General features: G+C 44.9%; 1 protein-coding gene across 5 annotated transcripts in view; it reads right to left on the bottom strand.

Moving 5' to 3' along the window:
- Positions 1-19,081, bottom strand: part of LOC126336827 (RING finger protein 17) — a 467,240-nt gene that overhangs the window by 105,209 nt on the left and 342,950 nt on the right. For all 5 annotated transcript variants that reach the window (XM_050000889.1, XM_050000891.1, XM_050000890.1 and 2 more), the window contains 4 exons: positions 12,897-13,013; positions 12,721-12,817; positions 10,826-10,998; positions 2,291-2,520 (listed from right to left, as the gene is read on the bottom strand). In XM_050000889.1, coding sequence (XP_049856846.1) covers positions 2,291-2,520; positions 10,826-10,998; positions 12,721-12,817; positions 12,897-13,013 — 617 coding nt within the window. The remainder of the gene's footprint in view (positions 1-2,290; positions 2,521-10,825; positions 10,999-12,720; positions 12,818-12,896; positions 13,014-19,081) is intronic.

Genomic DNA, 19,081 nt, shown 5'->3' with positions numbered 1-19,081 from the left:
AAGGGGAGCACATTTTGTATCATTGTCTAATAGGGGAGAAGTGCCACTGAAATGATACAGGATTTGGGGTGGACATGAAAGATGATCATGGCAGAGTAATATTAAGTACGGAATAAGTTATGGAACATAAAATGTCCTCGGGTGTTGGTTTCCATATGTGCAGACATTAAATGGAAGGTGTTGAATACAAGAAAATGGCAAGGTGTGACAACAAATAAATGGCTTCACCTGCTGTGGACAGGGCCTTTTATGTTTTGGCATTGTGGCTTGGTGGTAACTTGATTGTCAAAGAACACTCATACCCTCTAAGAACGAAAACAAAAGACAAGATGTTATTGTGATAAATAAAATCTATTGTAATCTTAAATGTATGTTGAGTCTTCAAGGCACATGAAAAGTTGTGTTCTACTGCAATTCACAAGACACTCTAATGATCTGTACATCCATTCCATCAAATACAAGTTTGTAAAAGGAAAGTAGTGTAGGTAGTTTTTTGTAAGATAAGTGGAAGTTGTCTTCCTTTGCTCCAAAATAACACAAAGACAAGCCTTTCCATGGCAACATGTAGGATTTCAGAGGCACTGACCAGCAGGACTTCTACTTCAAGAGAATCAACTACAGTGAGCAGATAAAAAAGGTAAATACATCAGATATTACAGTGGATGACAGATCTCATGAAGTGTTTTGACTTGGTTTCAACAACAAGGAGTGGGCCAGCTGCTACATAAAAGCTTAAACCAACAAAAAAAATAGTTCAGTGGATAGTTGGGCAAGAAATAGTCAAATATTACGTACCTATTCTGAAAACGGTTAGCAGTAAAAGTACGAAAAATGAAAAATTGTGCAGTTGTACTTCTAAAGCACAAATATTAAATAAAACAATGTATGCTTTGTAACAAATGGCAGTTTACAAATATCATACCAACCAGATGACTGTTTGTTAAAAGATTATGCACTGAGGTTGAAAGTGTTTACATTCAATTAGTTCAAAAAGACAGAACTAGAAAATACTTCGCATTATCTTTTCAGAATCAGTAGGAAATAATCATTTTGTCCTACACTCCATGAAAGTAGGACCAAGAAAGATATACAATGCACGGTGAAACTTGGGTCTAGTTCTAACTTTCGGACACTGGGGCCCAGTCAGGCCAATGGAAGGGTTGTTTTATTGTCACCAAAGAAGGAAATTTTTGGCAAATGTCCTGTGGGTAAAAATATGTCTGGTACATTTCAGTACAAACTCAGAGTAAATAATACTACAGTACTGAGACATACTACACTTTACAGTGGCAAAAATTAAAGGAGACCATAAAAATGAAGAGGCAGGTTATGGTAACCAAAAAGCTTGAACAGACAATCAAACTTCACTACTACCTAGTATTCTATTATCCTTGTACAATCTGATTTCAAATTTCTTTCAAGAGTGAAGAAAATTTTGAAGACTATGAAACTACTGGATAAAAAATCTTAAAAGTTTGAGTGCAAGTGGTTGATTCATTAGATATAGTAACCCTAAATAATTCTGATTAATAGTGGGGCAATTATATATGGACACTTTATAAAATAATATAATTGTTAAAATGAACTGCATGCTTTAAAAAAAAGTAAGTTATAGTATAGTTATATTCCAATGTTTAATTTTCTTTACCAACAGTTCCACAAGCTCTCTCATTGTGCACTAACATATTTTTATGAAAATATCTATTTGATTTAGTACTTTGACACTAGAACCATGCTACAACAAAGAACACACACAAATCAGAATTAAGTAACTTAAAAAAATAAACAGCCAGTCAGCTAAATTGAAACCTCCTATTAGGAAGTACCCATGGTCAAAATTACAATATAGAAGATCATAACATGCCTACCATTTCACCTCTGACAAGATCCTTGAACACTACTTATTCTGCTTTGCAAGAAATAAAAAAACTGCAAGGCTACTATTATATAAAAGAAGTAATTAATGGCAACTTCTAAATAAGGAGGTACACAAAAGCATTACACTCCCTTCTGTCTAGCAGTGGTACACAAAAGTAATGTAAAATTATACATACAGAAGTCAGTACATTTCTTATTAAGGTTTGACATAATTCACATGAACTCTTTCTGGAAGTCTAGTCACTACAATGAAGAAGATAAGTTAACTTTCAATTCCATCAGTAAAGCATACTCCAGTGGTGTAACTGATACTGCACCTCACACAACTGCACCTAGATTTAAGTACCAGTGTGGGACACCGTTTTAAGCTGTTAGATGAAGTCAATATGAAAGAAAGTCTTGCAAAACTTACCTAATTCCTGTGCTCAGAGCATAGCCCTCTCTCACCAAAACTGCATTGATGCAAATGTCCATTTCACGTTGAACATCATATAATGTGACAAACAAGTTAGTGTCACTCACAGAATCCACAAATAATCTCAATGATTTTTTGAATGTGAGCTCCAACATAACTTTTTTAATTTCTGGTGACCATCCAGACTTCAGTGTTGGGCTTACATCATTCAATGCACAATGTATTGCCTGTAATAACCAAGATGTTTTTTCTTTCACGATATTTTAATAACCAATTTTAACAACAAATAAAATTTCTCTTGATGTGTGACCGCATCACAGTATAAAATACTTAATCCTATTGTCTACATACACAGTTGACATCCGTTGGGGTATGTTAAGGGCGACTCTAGGTACTAACAAAGGAATTAGATGTTTGGAACTGTTAAGTGTCTCTGAAACCATATACAGTTTAATCTGAAAATAGAAGGGCCTGAAACAACAAATTATTCTACACCACTGAGTGCTCAAACAAATAAAATGGTTATATACATATATACATGTGAAAGGCTGAACGTGCGAAACTATACATTGCCATGGAGGGGGCAATTATGTTGTTTCATTTGCCTGTTTTTATAAACTGTCCAGTAACTTTAATATGACCAGCTGCCAAAAACATGAATAATCACCTTTTGCAACACAGACCCCTGCCAGATGTGTAGAGTGCGAGACATGCAGGAAGAGAGTCGATGAGGTTCTAGAAGGTACCAACGGGGATTTGGAGCCATGCTGATTCCAGTGCTGTGGTCAGAAGTGCACGGTTTTTCAGGAGAGGATCCATAGTGCAAACAGCCTGTTTGAGACAGACCCACAGAGTCTTGACTGGTTTTAAATCGGAATACTTTGGTGGCTGGGGGAGTATGGTAACTCACCCTGATTCTCTTCAAAACATACACTGCACTAAAGCTGTGCAACATGTTGCTTTGTACCACTAGGAGATTCCATCGTGTCGAAGAAAAACAAACTGCATGAAAGGACGGACATAGTCCTAGGGGAAGACAGATACATACTACTTGTGTTCATCCGCTGTGCCTTGCAGAATTACAAGATCACCCAGGGAATGGCACGAAAACATTCCCAAGAACATAACGCTTCCTTGCTTGCTGTAGGGTGTTTGCTGTCAAACATTTCACATGTCTGATGGAGCATAAAATGTAATTCATCTGGGAAGTCCCCGTCACCACTCAGTGGAAGTCCAGTTGCGGTGTTGGCATGCAAATTTCAACCTTCGTTGCTGTGCATCAACCAGGTGCCTGCTGCGGAGGCCCATATGCAGCAATATTTGCTGAATGGGTTGTTGAAGAGACACTGCTGATGGTCCCCTGTTTTACCTGGGCAGATGCTCAGCTGCTCAATAGTGGCCCATCTATTCATCAGTACACATCGCCACAGTTATCATTCACCCCTATCATCTATGGTTCTTGGTGCACCACAGTTGCTTTGGCACCAGTTTTGGATACCATCACTGTGCCACGTACTGTGTACTTTAATGATGATGGCACACAAACATTAACAGACTTAATTGTCTTGGAAATGCTTTTACCCTTGGCCTGAAAGCCAATTATCATGACAGTTCGGATGTCAGACAAATCATTCTGTTTCCACATCACAATGACTACACTGTTTTCCACATCCCTGACATTCCCTTTGTGCTTTCCACTGCTAGTGCTGCCATCTGCCTTCTATGAGTGGTTGTGGCATGTTGACATTGAACATAGACAGCGGTGACATTAATGTGACTGGACTGTGTATTATACATACAAAGCCAAACAGAACAACCCTATTAAACCAAGAAACTGCACACCCTCTACATTTTACTTTGTTTTTGTTTTCCTTTTTCTCCATTAACATGCTGGCATAGGGAGGACAGAGGGAGGAGGAGGTAGTCTATTCATGACTTTTTCAGGTTAGACAACTAATTTGCATGTCACATTCAGCATTCATTTGTTGCTTAAGTACTTGAGGTGAGCCCAAAAATATGGTGGACCACATGTGCGTTCCCAGGTATTTTGTTTTAGTCAAAGTTGATATTGTACATAATTCAATTAATGTATGGCATATTTCTTTTATCAGTGTGTGCTCATGTTGTTGTTGTTGGGATGTTTAAGGGGGACTAAACAGCTAAGGTCATCAGTCCCCCATTCCAAAAAACCGGCGAAACAAAATTTACGGAACAGGTAAAACCCCAAGGGGGGAGGAGACGCCCCTCCCCCCAGTCACTGAAAGAACACAAATGTGGCAGCGAACACTAGAGACAAAAAGAGTACAGACGAACACTGGACAGAAAGAAACGGAAGAAAAGAAGAGGGTCGGAGACTGGTTGACTGACCATGGGAACAAAAATTGGGAAAGAGTCAACCACCCGAATACACACATTAAAATCTGCAACCAATGGGACACTCGAGGACAAGATACACAGAAAGGGAAAGGGACAGGTCCCCCCTAAATGGAACCATAAAAAGGACTACCACGGATAAAATTTAAAACGTCGTCAGCCATGGAGGCATCGTCGCATAAAACCAAAGGCAACGTGCCCGGGAGATTAAAAGTCTGCCGGAGGGTGCGCAGGCGGGGACACTCCAACAAAATATGGGCGACCGTCAACCGGGACCCACACTGACACAGGGGGGGATCTTCCTGACGCAAAAGATGTCCGTGCGTCAGGTAGGTATGGCCGATGCGGAGCCGACACAGGATGACAGACTCCCTGCGAGAAGCCCGCAGGGAGAACTGCCACACATCGGTCGTCTCCTTAACAGCCCGCAGTTTATTCGGAGAAGTCAGGCTACGCCACTCGTCACGCCACATCTGAAGCACCTTACGGCGCAAAGCCAGCTGCAAATCACGAGCCGGGAGGCCGATCACCAAAGTGGGGGCGTCGACCGCCCCTTTGGCCAGCCTGTCGACACGTTCATTCCCCGGGATGCCAACGTGACCTGGCGTCCAAACAAGGACCACCGAACGACCAGAGCGGGTAATGGCAAAAACAGACTCCTGAATAAAGGATACCAGAGGAGAAGAGGTATAGCAGCGGTCGATAGCCTGGAGGCTGCTCAGGGAGTCACTGCAGATGACGATGGACGTACCTGAGCAGGAACGCATATGCTCAAGAGCGCGCAATATGGCCACCAGCTCTGCAGTAAAAATACTGCAGCCAGCCGGCAAGGAGCGCTGTTCAACATGGGCAGCGTGAGCAAAAGCGTAGGCAGGACGACCATCCACCAGGGAACCATCAGTGTAGACAGGCTCACAGCCTGAAAATGAGGCGACGAGCGCAAGAAAATGGTGACGGAGGGCCACATGCGGAACCGAGTCCTTGGGTTCCCGTGCCAAGTCCAGGCGGACGGACGGACGGGTCATACACCAGGGAGGCGTGGGTGCACAGGCCCGGAAGGGCGGCAGAAGAGGGAACGACCCCAGTTCAGACAGCATGGACTGGACGCGGACAGCAATGGAAAGCCCAGACCTAGGTCGCCGGTCGGGCAGAGGGAGAACCCTGGCAGGGAAAAGCAGGCGATGATTGGGATGGCCCGGTGAGCAATGCACGTGGACAGCATAGTCGGCGAGCAGTCGGTGGCGGCGAATCCGCAGCGGGGGAACCCCGGCCTCCACCAGCAGACTATCCATGGGGCTCGTACGGAAAGCGCCAGTTGCAAGCCGAACCCCTCAGTGGTGTATGGGGTTCAACAACGTCAACACTGAGGGCGATGCAGACCCATAGGCCAGGCTCCCATAATCAAGCCTGGACTGCACAAGGGCTCTGTACAATCGCAACAGCGTGCTGCGATCTGCACCCCAAGACGCATGGCTCAGGCAGCGGAGGGCGTTGAGGTGCTGCCAGCACTTTTGCTTCAGCTGAGTAATATGAGGAACCCACGTGAGCCGGGCATCAAAGACGAGTCCTAAGAAGCGGCTAGTGTCCACCACTTCAAGTAGTTGACCGTCGAGGTAAAGTTCCGGATGAGGGTGGACCGTCCGACGCCTGCAGAAGTGCATAACTCGAGTCTTGGCCGCAGAGAACTGAAATCCATGAGTCAGAGCCCATGATGCCGCCTTGCGAACGGCTGCTTGCAGCCTGCGTTCGGCGACTCCCGTAGTCGTTGAGCTAAATGAGATGCAGAAGTCGTCGGCATACAAAGAAGGAGACACCGACGACCCCACGGCTGCAGCCAGACCATTAATGGCCACTAGAAATAAGGAAACGCTCAACACCGAGCCCTGCGGGACCCCATTTTCCTGTATATAAGATGAACTAGAGGCGGCACCGACTTGCACCCGGAAAGAGCGCCGCAATAAAAAGTTTTGAAGAAAAGCTGGGAGCTGACCACGAAGACCCCACTCGCGCAACGTAGCAAGGATGTGATGCCTCCATGTTGTGTCATATGCCTTCCGCAGATCAAAAAATACAGCAACGAGATGCTGACGGCGGGAAAAGGCCGTACGGATAGCAGATTCCAGCCGCACCAAATTGTCCGCAGCAGACCGGCCCTGACGGAAGCCACCCTGGGATGGAGCGAGGAGACCGCGCGACTCAAGGACCCAACACAAACGCCGCCCCACCATACGTTCGAGCAATTTGCACAAAACGTTGGTTAGTGTAATGGGACGATAGCCGTCCACCACCAGAGGGTCCGCACCGGGCTTCAAGATGGGAACGATAACACCCTCTCGCCATTGCGATGGGAACACGCCCTCGCTCCAAATGCGGTTAAAGATGGTAAGGATGTGTCTCTGGCAGTCCCTGGAGAGATGCTTCAGCATCTGCGCGTGGATGCAGTCCGGTCCTGGCGCTGTATCAGGGCAATTGGCGAGGGCAGCGAGGAATTCCCTCTCGCTGAAAGGAGCATTGTATATTTCAGAACGACGTGTGTGGAACGATAACGGCGTCCGCTCGGCGCGCTCCTTTAGAGAGCGAAAGGCAGGAGGGTAAGTTGCGGTCACAGAGCTCGTAGCAAAGTGCGCGGCAAGGTGGTCAGCAATGGTGGCAGCGTCCGTGCAGACAGCGCCGTCCAGGGAGATTCCAGGGACACCCATAGGGGTCTGGTATCCATAAATCCGCCGGATGCGGGACCACACGAGCGACGGGGAGACACGGGAGCCCAAGGATGAAATGTACCTCTCCCAGCATTCCTGTTTACGTCGTGCAATAAGACGACGGGCCAAGGCACGGAGCTTCTTAAAGGCGATGAGGGTCTCCAGAGACGGGTGCCGCTTATGACGCTGGAGAGCCCGCCTACGGTCGCGAATAGCCTCAGCAATCTCCGGCGACCACCAGGGGACAGACTTCCTCCGAGGGAGTCCAGAAGAGCGAGGGATGGCAGTCTCGGCCGCAGAAATAATTGACGAGGTCAAGACACGGACCACCTCGTCAATGTCACCCTGTGGGAGAGAAGCGATGGTGGCAGCGGAAGTAAAAGCCGGCCAGTCAGCCCTGTTGAGAGCCCAGCGGGGCAGGCGCGCAGAAGAATGACACTGGGGCAGTGACAAATAGATGGGAAAATGGTCACTACCACACAGATCAGGATGCACTCTCCAGTGAAGGGATGGGACAAGTCCGGGGCTGCAAAGAGAGAGATCGATGGCCGAGAACGAGCCATGGGCCACACTGAAATGCGTGGGAGCACCGGTGTTCAAGAGGCTAAGGTCGAGCTGAGCCAACACATGCTCCACAGCGCGACCGCGGTCATCGGAGACAGTCCCACCCCATAGAGGGTTGTGGGCATTGAAATCGCTCAGAAGCAGCAATGGCGGCGGGAGTTGAGCCAGCAGCGCAGCCAAGACATGTCGGGGGAGTTGCCCATACGGAGGAACGTAAACAGAGCAAACAGTAATAGCCGGCGAGAACTCAATCCTGACAGCGACTGCCTCTAAAGGCGTCAGAAGGGGTACTGGTGAGCTACAGACAGAGTGGTGAACAAAGAGGCAAACTCCACCTGAAGCTCGTTGACAGTCAGCGCGGTTCTTATAGTATCCCCGATAACCGCGAAGGGCAGGGGTCCGCATTGCTGGAAACCAAGTTTCCTGAAGAGCAATGCACAGAACAGGGGAAACACTCAGAAGCATCCGGAGCTCAGGCAGGTGGCGGAAATAACCGCCACAATTCCACTGGAGAATGGAAGCAGGAAGGGACTGGGAGGGCGTTAAGTCCACTAAGAGGCAGACGGCGCCGCAGAGTCAACGGCTGCCACCGAGTGAGAGTCAGCTGTGTCCATAGGAGAGGTCCCCGAGTGTTCCGTGAGGGCGAGATCCGCGGCAGAGGCGAGGATATCCACCGCATCCCCAGAGCCAGAGCTATTGACAGCAGGCGGTACTGAAACTGCCGGAGCGTCCTTCTTCTTGGACACGTTCCGGTCCTTCTTCTCGCGTCTGTCCTTTGGCTTAGAGGGCTGGGAGAGTTTCTCTGAAGGGGTGTCGGAGGCTGACGACGACGCAGAAGCCCTACGACCAGCAGGTGGATGAACCTTCAGCCACTGGCTGACATCCGGCGGGGTAGAAGGGAGGGCCCCGAGGGACCCCTTCCGCGAGAGAGGAGCCGGCAGAGACGACGCCGGCGGAGACGACGCCGGCAGAGAAGGGGGAGGGGGAGGAGGAGGGATCGAGCCCCCTGGTTTTGGAGCAGATGTCACTCCTGGAGCATGTGCGGGGGGAGTGACAGAAGGGGGTTTGCCCCCAACTGCTAAGGGGGCAAAAGAGGAAGGCTTGCCCCCAGACAAGAGGGAGGCAGACAGAGATGGACGGCCCCGAGGGCCAACTGAAGGCGGCACAGAGGAGGCGACAACTGCCGCCCGCGAGGGCGACGATAACGTAGCTGTAGCATAAGAAGTTTGAAGAGGGACAGGATGCAACCTTTCAAATTTCAGTTTTGCCTCACGATAAGTTAGCCGGTCCAGGGTCTTAAATTCCATAACCTTCCGCTCCTTATGAAGAACGGGGCAGTCCGGCGAGCATGGAGAGTGGTGTTCCCCACAGTTGACACAGACAGGCGGAGGCGCACATGGAGAATCGGGATGAGAGGGGCGTCCGCAATCTCGACATGTGGCGCTGCATGGGCAACGGGAGGACATATGCCCAAACTTCCAGCACTGGAAGCACCGCATCGGGGGAGGGACGTATGGCTTGACGTCACAACGGTAAACCATTACCTTGACTTTCTCAGGCAATACAGCACCCTCGAAGGCCAAGATAAAGGCACCGGTGGCCACCCTGTTGGTCTTGGGTCCTCTGTGCACACGACGGACAAAATGCACACCACGTCGTTCCAAGTCAGCTCTCAGCTTGTCATCGGACTGTAACAAGAGGTCGCGATGGTAAATAATCCCCTGGACCATATTTAAGCTACTGTGGGGAGTGACGGTAACAGGGACGTCTCCCAGCTTATCACACAAGAGCAACGCCCGTGACTGGGCTGGGGAGGACGTCTTGAGGCGGATGGACCCATTCCTCATTTTAGACAAACCCGCCACTTCCCCAAACTTATCCTCCAGGTGTTCCACAAAAAACATAGGCTTTGTCGAAAGAAAGGAGTCACCATCAGTCCTGCTGCAGACAAGGTATTGTGGTACATAAGGCTCCTGCTTGGCACTAGATCTGCGTCCCTCCCATGGCGCAGCCAACGAGGGGAACGACTGAGGATCATATTGTGCAGCATCGAATTCAATTTTGCCTCGCTTAGAGATGCTGGTGGCAGTGCGACCACCAGCTTGGTGAGATTTATTGCGCTTCATTGCGCCACATCCGCCCAGATGCCACCTACTCCGAACGAGGGCTCTCCCCAAGGGCGCCACCCAGCCAAAGCAACGGGTACCTGGCCGATATCCCATTGCCCGGAGTCCCCGTGCCCCAGACAAGATGGGCACATACTCCTTGGCATGCATGGGGAGGAAACAGCTCTGGCATCTGTAGTGCGATCCCTGCGTGGTCAGGGGGCTACCACCAAGAGGGTACATGACGACCCCACCACAACGGACTGGCTACCGTGCTGGATTTTAGGTGTTGAAAGGGTCCACAGTTGCCGTGGGCGCTAAGAAGGGGATTGCGCACAAGACGAGGAGGCAACCCAGAAGACATGGGGTGGAAATCCCTCCACACGACAATAGATAGCAAGCAAGATGGAGGTGCACGATGGACCAATAGAAAAACACCACGTAAGGCGTCCTTCCCCAAATGGCACGCACTAACAACGGAAATTTTGAAAATGGCAGGTCAAACCCAAGTGGGGACCATCACATAAGGCCGAAACTTTGAAGACTCCTTTTAGTCGCCTCTTACGACAGGCAGGAATACCGCGGGCCTATTCATACCCCCGAACCCGCAGGGGGGGTGTGCTCATGTTACTGCATCTTATAATCTTGTAAAATCTCAAGATCAGTGGTGTCACTGTGCGTTTCATTTGAGATTTTCTTTCTGTAAAAGGCACATACTACATACACATAATACAAAAAAATTATGACGAAAACAATTACAGAAGGCTGTGAACCACAAAAAATAAGATTACCTGCTTTGGAACTGCAAGAAACTTGTCCGGTAACCGGAATACTTCATACCATGGTAGCTCTAGTTCACTACCAGTGTCAACAAAGAACACTCTGACCTTTTTATTTCCTGGAAGACCTACAACCTGTCCCCGACACCAACTTTTTGTAGCATTCAATGCAGCACATGGCATGCCTAAAAAGGAACACTAACACGTTACAATGGATATTAATTGTGTATGCATGCAAGTATGATTTTGAAATGTAGAACATAAAATATCAAAGTTGTATTCATCAACAACACTGAAAGAGAATGAAATTTTTGCGAACCATATGTACAATATCAAATTATTTCAGCTTACAAACAAAAACTATTTGTCATTTGCTGATGGAGTTGCTATGATGTGCACTAGCGCTTCTGGATACATGACATATTGTTTATTTCTGAAGAATGAATACTGTGAAAAATAGATTCTGCAATGTATCATTAGTTATATTTTACACTTCTACTTTATACCATTTTGGCTACATAAGTCACATCCTGTCAATTGTTCCCACTAATTTCAATGTTTATCAAAGATCTCTTATGTGAATTTGACTACTGTGGTGCAATAATGTATTCTGTTCATAATATAACTGCCATATCATGTTAAATTTAGCTTCCCCCTTCAATAGCAGTGTATATAATGTCTACATTTGTTATAAATTTCCACTATTTCCTTACACAGAAAAGACAAAAGTTCGAGACTCAAAATTCGAGATAACTTTGTGCAATAAGTAAATTTTGTTGCAGGTTTTTCCTCTTGTTGTAGCAGGAATCACTTTATTGGGTGTTAGCCACTTGATTTCTTAAAGAGAATTTGTATTCCTTTTAGCATAACACATCCAAAAATTGAGAGAGAATCAGAAAGCTTCAGTTATTTGCTTACCACTCTGTGAAACATTGCCCCACCACAATACAGCCCCATACTGACAGCTATTCTCAGGGCAATTTCCAGCTGTTTATGAACAGCAAATGACTACTGTCAAGTGATTGTAAATTGCTGCAAATAGATATGGTGTGAGGACTATTGAGGTTCATGTACCAGGGATACCAAATGTATATCAAATACAAGGCTCTCCCGTGGAATGGTCTTCGCTATAGTATGTACAGGAGTTATCATCTCTTGTCCACTTCACTGCAAATAAAGTGTCAGTCAAAGGTTATGAGTCCCTGCATATATGAGGCAGGGGTCATGCAAAACTCTCATAGAAAATGAAACAGTACCAGTGAGACACACAACACCTGTGGGAAGCTTCTGTGTCACAGGTCAGTGGGAAAAAGTGTAATATTGTGCAGTTATGCTTCATGATAGTTGCTGAACTGTGTCTAGAATATTTAGTACTTAGCAGCATTGACCAATTCTGTAACTGGGAAACTTTGGTGCATGCCACCTGTACCAGTCAGGACTGGCAAAAAGAACAACCCAATGAGAATGTCCTAATGGTTTTTACTGAAATACCACATATGCAGCAAGCAGTAGGATGTAAACATCACCCAAGATAAATTCTGGAAATGTTGGCCATTATTTTTAGTACTGATGGAACTTTCTCTCTTCTTGTTATGGATTTTCATTGTCTGCTACAATTACTTTTTAAGCTCTAGTATGAAATAATGAACTACACAAACATCTGAGGCAACATAGCGTTCCACCTAAACAGTAATACACTTCAAAGATCATAGTTTTTATTGTCAACACTTCTGTAACATCTGTGGTAACATTTAGAGCATCTGTTATGGTTAAAGTATTCTGGCGTATAAACCATCTTTGCATTTAGACCTCATTTACTTTTACTTGGGAGCAAATGTTAGTATGGGTGAGTGTTATCTATATAAATCTTACTTTCTTGGACTTAAATAAACAATGTGGTATCTTACCAATTTCAGGTTTGTAAATTTTATGCTCAGTAGGATTACAATAATATTTCATCATTTCATTCTTGAGACTATAGAGAGATCGAGCATGGGCTCCGGTCTGTAAAAAATTATTCCACAATTAGAACTGGTTCTTCCATGCACATTTTGTCAAAGTACAGGAGAGTTCATTAGCTTACCCTCTGAACATAGAAGCTTGTTGGTGAATTAATGTGTGAAACTCTTACTTGCAACAATTCCCCAACCTTTACTTCCTGTACTAGATATGAGCTCATTGGATTTGTTGCTGTTCTTGGCTGTAAAAGACCGAAATGGAGGTAAATCAATACAGAAAGGCTTGATAGGTTACACCAGGGAGCGAGTCCTTGATGCATATACTAAAAGTAAAATTTTTGCATATCATGCATTCATTGTTAATAATCATTTGTGAAATGAGAAATGCAATGATCCTTCAATGTGCCACCAAAGTAATACCTCAGGTTCCAATGAATTCTCTGAAATATTGTAGCACATGAAAGTATAATGGATGAATTCCTGATTGTAGTAAGAACAACTTAGGAACTCAAAAAACATTTTTTTTTTAAATTATGACAAATCTTGAAATTTTACCTGCAATTTAGTATTTCCTTTAAGAAAAATGCCTAGAACAGAAATTTATGACTATGTCTACACTACAGGCTCTACTGTCTTCATCTAGCATGATGCTGCAGCTTTTGGTGCTCACTATCTTCTATCTTGTGATTGGTGTTTGAGCGACCCATTCATATTTCAGAACAGTGACGTCAATCATTTTTTCTCAATTACAGATAATGTGTGTAAAAATAAGGTTGACTGAACTGTATTTTGTGTCCTGGTTCACTGTGATGAATCCAGTTTCTACTCCACATAACAATGAATGCAAAAATGCAGCCTCAGCATGATACTTTTAAGACAGCACAGTTCTCCAATACTCTAGATATTGTGAATTATTTTTGCCACTCAGACAAATGCCTTAATATCTGCTTACTGTAACATTTAATACCATCACAAATGGTCCAATGGATTGATAGAAATGAAATTCCATTGTACTAGCAAATGTGGTAATAGAAATTCATCTCCCTTAGCAAATAAGGTTGTCCACCAGTGATAGATGAGTATCAATGAAATATGGCTACCAACATGTAATGCCTTCCTTATACTGGGCAACTTATTTTGCAAACATCACTAGGTCAATTCTTTTTAGCTAAAAGAAATGGTGGTCTGAAACTACTAAGCACAACAACTAAATTTTAAATCTGTTTTGATTTTGCACACATCCTTGTGCTATCAAAATATTGTATATCTTCCATGATAATTTCTCTTCATGTTGCAGGAACAACTTAGTCGCCTGATGGTGTAAAACCTTCAAAGCAAGTTGCAAAGACTGAATATTGTATGTCATAAAAATAGCTACCAACCAACAATTTGAAGACCTTTTGTTTAACAAACTTTACTGTTCTTTGCCAATTCCAGTTGCACAGTTTTGTTCATAATCAGATGGCTGCATTACAGGACAAACTGTTCAATCAGATGTTGGGTATGTTGAGTGCCATGGTGCCCTATCATGAAATATTGTAACTGATAAAAATCCAAAAAGGTAGTGAAGAATAGTAGTTGGAAATTGCATAGCACCAGTATTTACTTACATTGAGCACATCCCGCTCACATTAAAGGCTTGTATTTTCTTCATTTTGCATCTAGCAAGCAATATTATCATCATCATCATCATAAACATATCCTAGTGTTAGAAGCACTATCTCAAAAACACAGAGTTAAAGGTGGGTCGTCATCAGAACTTTTACACTGAACAATCTGACTTTGCATTAACTTCACATGTTCTACCTATACTGACAGATATACTGTTTACTTAGGTGTCTGAGATTAGCTGACAGGTAAGACATTAACATCATTATTTTCCGCAATAATAAATAAATGATGCAGTGTGCATCACAAAGCAATTAAAGCTCCATTTCGCACTTTATTTTTTTAAAAAAAATTGTTCAGTAATGTCAGGAAAATGTTGAAAAAATAATGTTTTCTTAATCTTGGAATTTTTTTAATACTTTACATATATGCAAAATTGTGTGCAACTTATCATATTCACTCATATATGACACTCTGATAAGTATAAAAATGTAGTTTTAAACAGTAAATAAATAGAATGTATGATAGAATTAATAGTACTAGTGAAAAATGGAGGTAACAATGATCCCTTATATTTAAGCCTGTTAATCTCTATTGCATCTGTGCTAGCTGGTATGCCTTGCTTTTCTATTCCAGTACCAATCTGGCAAAGAACTTGAGCCAATTAAGTTCTAAACAAAATCTCACATGTTGTGCTACTGCTGGGTGGTTCATCTTGTTTTTGGCAAAACATTGGCTGAACAATATCCTACCTAAGATAATTAAAACTCCTCTCAAAATGGTGTTTCGCCATCCACCCAACCTCCACAACATTCTAGTCCATACTTATAGCACTCCCACCCCCAACCCCCACACCTGTGGAAGTCCTTGATGCAAGACCTGTGCAATCCACTCACCTAGCACTATCTACTCCAGTCCTGTCACAAGCTTATCCTATCTCATCAGAGGCGAGGACATTTGTGAAAGCAGCCATTTTATGTACTGACACTGCAGCAATCACTGCACAGGGTTTTACATTGGTATGACAACCAACCAGCTGTCAATTAGAAAGAATGGCCACCGCCAAACTGTTGCCAAAAACAAGGTACACACATAGCGGCACAACATTCAGTAAAGCCCCACATGCGAGATTTCAATGGCTGCTTCACGACCCGCACTATCTGAATCCTGCCCATCACCACCAGATTTTCTGAGCTGTGTAGATGGGTGCAATCCTTAACAGCACATCCTTTGCTCCTGTAACCTTCCTAGCCTAAACCTAAGGTAACTCGCTACCCCTCCCACTCCCCACTCAATAAAGAGTGTGTGTGTGTGTGTGTGTGTGTGTGTACACTGTCCCCTGCCCAATTTTTGCCCCACATCAGCTAATTGTAGGCTGTTGTCTCACACCCTAAGTCTATGAAATCACATACCAAGCTGTCTGCCACCTGCCCTACTAGCTAACCCACAGATGGCTCCCCACTGTCCCAGGAGTCGCTAGATGCTTCCCCCCAACCCCCTCCCTGCCCCTCTCCACCCCTCACCCCACTCCACACCTCACCTCATCACAGTAAACTCACAGTGGGCTAGTAAAGACCTGGCACTAGACTGAACATGATGTAGGGAGACAGGCGTGCCTGTGTGTGTGTGTGTGTGTGTGTGTGTGTGTGTGTGTGTGTGTGTGCGCGCGCGCGCACGTACATTTCTCCTACAGCTATAAAAAGGAAGTGCATTCCGAAAGCTAGGCAAATTATGTACCTTTTGTTTGTGTGCCTATCGATGACACAGCGATTCTGCCATTTGGCGAGTTGTCTCCTATGTTCTTAAATAATTTGTAAATTTCAACCAGAACTTTCTGTGGCTAGTGGTTCCCTTCCAGCCAAACCTTGTGTTGTCCATCCTTCATTAATCTCTGCTTTATTTAACTCTCCTCTATTGCCCATCCATTTCTTTGTCTTATGTTTCTTCCCCTCTCACCTCTATGATATACTCTGTAATGCCAATGACCCTTGTGGTTGCAAGTGACTTTGGTTACACCCTATAGTATCCGCCGCATCCACTATGAGAGCTGTGCGCCCATCTCAACGTGCTAAGCGACCCCTGATAACAGTACAACACATTTCTAGTAGCTCAATAACCTTCCTCCCTTACATATTGCCCCTCATATGCCATGCCTGTCCTTGTTCCCTTTTTCACTCTTACTCATGACAATATCTTGTTCCTTAAATGGAATCCTCCCCAATGCCTCACATTCAGCCCTACTCCCAGGTTTAATCATACTTGACTTGTCAATGACCTATTCTCCTTCTCTCTTTCCCTACAGTGGAAACACTTCTTTGCCACCAACCCCTCAAACTAAAGGCAACCCAATCGCAACATCACCCTGCCGTCTCAATTCATACCACCATCCCAGGGTGAACCTCTCACACCCCCATCTAACCATCCCCTGGTTACCTTCCAGGAGTTCCTAACTTCCAACCAGGCGTCACCACCCTTCCCCCGCTCCCTCCCTAAGAACAACCACCATTTAACTGAAGAAAGGACCACCCAACACAACCTAAAAGCGGATCTTGACTTTATCATCCTCCTGGCAGAGAAAGGTTATATGACTGTTGTGATGAACTGGAGTTACTACCTGGTAGAGGGTCTCTGCCAGATGTCCAACACCTTCACCTACAAGCTCTGCCAGAGTGATCCCATCCCAGAAATCCAACATAACCTCCAATCCCTGCTGAAATCCTCAGGTCCTTTGCAGAACCTCTAACCTGAATCCACTGACTGGTTACACTGCCTCCACCAAAAGAATCTCAGCCCTTATTGATCAACATCTCCAACCAACTGCCCAAAACCTAGCCTCTCACAAAAACCTTTCCTGCACTGGCTCTCCACCATCTCCCACACTTACATCCCAGATCCCTACTCATCACTGTTGATGCAACCACCTTTACACCAACATCCCTCATGCCCATGGCCTAGCCACGATTGAACACTACCTCCCTCAATGCCCTGCAGATTCCAAACCCACCAATTCATTCCTCATAAACCTAACCAACTACATCCTAATCCGTAACTACTTCACCTTTGAAGGGAAGGTATACAGACAAATTTGTGGCACAGCAATGGGGACCTACACGGCACGCTACTATGTTAAACTCTTTATTGACCAACTACAGGAAACATTTATAGCTTCATAAACCATAAACCCCTCATCTGGTTCAGGTTTACTAATGATATCTTTATAACCTGGAACCAAGGCCAGGACACCTTATACTGATTCCTCCACAATATCAACACTTTCTCTCCCACACACTTCACCTGGTCCTCCTCCATTCATTGTACTACCTTCCTTGATGTCAATCTCCTCCTTTCAGATGCCTCCATCCACACCTCCTTTCAGATGCGTCCATCCACACCTCAGTCCACATCAAACCCACCAATCACCAAGAGTACCTGCACTTTGACAGCTGCCACACATTCTCCAACAAAAAATCCCTCCCTTGTAGCCTGGCCACCTGTGGTAGACACATCTTCAATGATGTGAACTCACTCGCCCAGTATGCTGAAGGCCTCACAAAGTCTTTTGCAGACACACAATACCCTCCAGACCTAATTCCCAAACAGATTTCCTGTGCCATATCCTCACACACACCTGATCCTCACATCTATCCCTAGAACCAATCACAAAGATTACCCCCTTGTCACCCAATACCACCCCAAACTGGAATGACTTCGTCAGTACTTTGCTTATCTATTATCATGCCCTGAAATGAGGGACGACCTACATAAGACACTTCCGATCCCTCCCAAAGTGCTGTTCTGCCACCCATCCAACCTCCACAACATCCTCGTCCATCATTATGGCACTCCCACCCCAACCCCCTGCCACAGGGACCACACCCCTGTGGTAGACCCAGATGCGAGACTTGTGCAATACACTCATCCAGCACCATCTACTCCAGTCCTGTCCCAGGACTATCCTACCCCATCAGAGGCTGGGCCACCTGTGAAAGCAAACACATTATATATCACCCCTGCTGTAAATACTGCACAGCATTTTAAATTGGTGTGACAACCAACCAGTTGACAACTAGAACGAATGGCCACAGTCAAACTGTTGCCAAAAACAAGGTACACCACCCAGTGGCACAAAATTGACGAATGTTCACTCACTGCAACTGAAAGACATTTTTTATTCACCTGATCAATTATAGGTCTAATTTTGTACAATTTGTCAAAATCTTGACTTTCAGGGTCCGGTCACTTTGGATTGTCTATGAAATGAAAATTGGTCATTAGACTCCCAAAGTATATCTGGGACATTGTTTTATTAGTGGAACGCCAAAAGCATCATTCCAGATAATTTAATCTACACTTTTTGCCATTAATTCATTAATAAGAAAATGTTTAAAAACTGATGATTTAGACAACTATACCACTGATTGCCCAGTGCAGTTTTCATTCAAGACTAAAAAGGTCATTTGTAAATGAAACACTGTTCTTTTTTTTTTAAAAAATGATTTGATTTTTCTGTAACTTTGGATGTTTTTCAGAAGCTTGTAGTAATAATACATCAGAAACATTATTCCTAATTCGAGTTTGTTGCTACAGTGTCTATGTAACCCATCATGATTCCGATGTGAATACATAAGCACCAGCATGTAGATCAGGAGTTTATATTGCCTTCAAATGGTAACTTTTAGATCAGCCATATTATATGAAGGAC

Source organism: Schistocerca gregaria, chromosome 2, assembly GCF_023897955.1.
Source record: "Schistocerca gregaria isolate iqSchGreg1 chromosome 2, iqSchGreg1.2, whole genome shotgun sequence".
Classification (NCBI taxonomy): Eukaryota; Metazoa; Arthropoda; class Insecta; order Orthoptera; family Acrididae; genus Schistocerca; species Schistocerca gregaria.
Note: the sequence above shows the minus strand (reverse complement) of the source record. Positions and strands in the feature narration are given on the sequence as shown.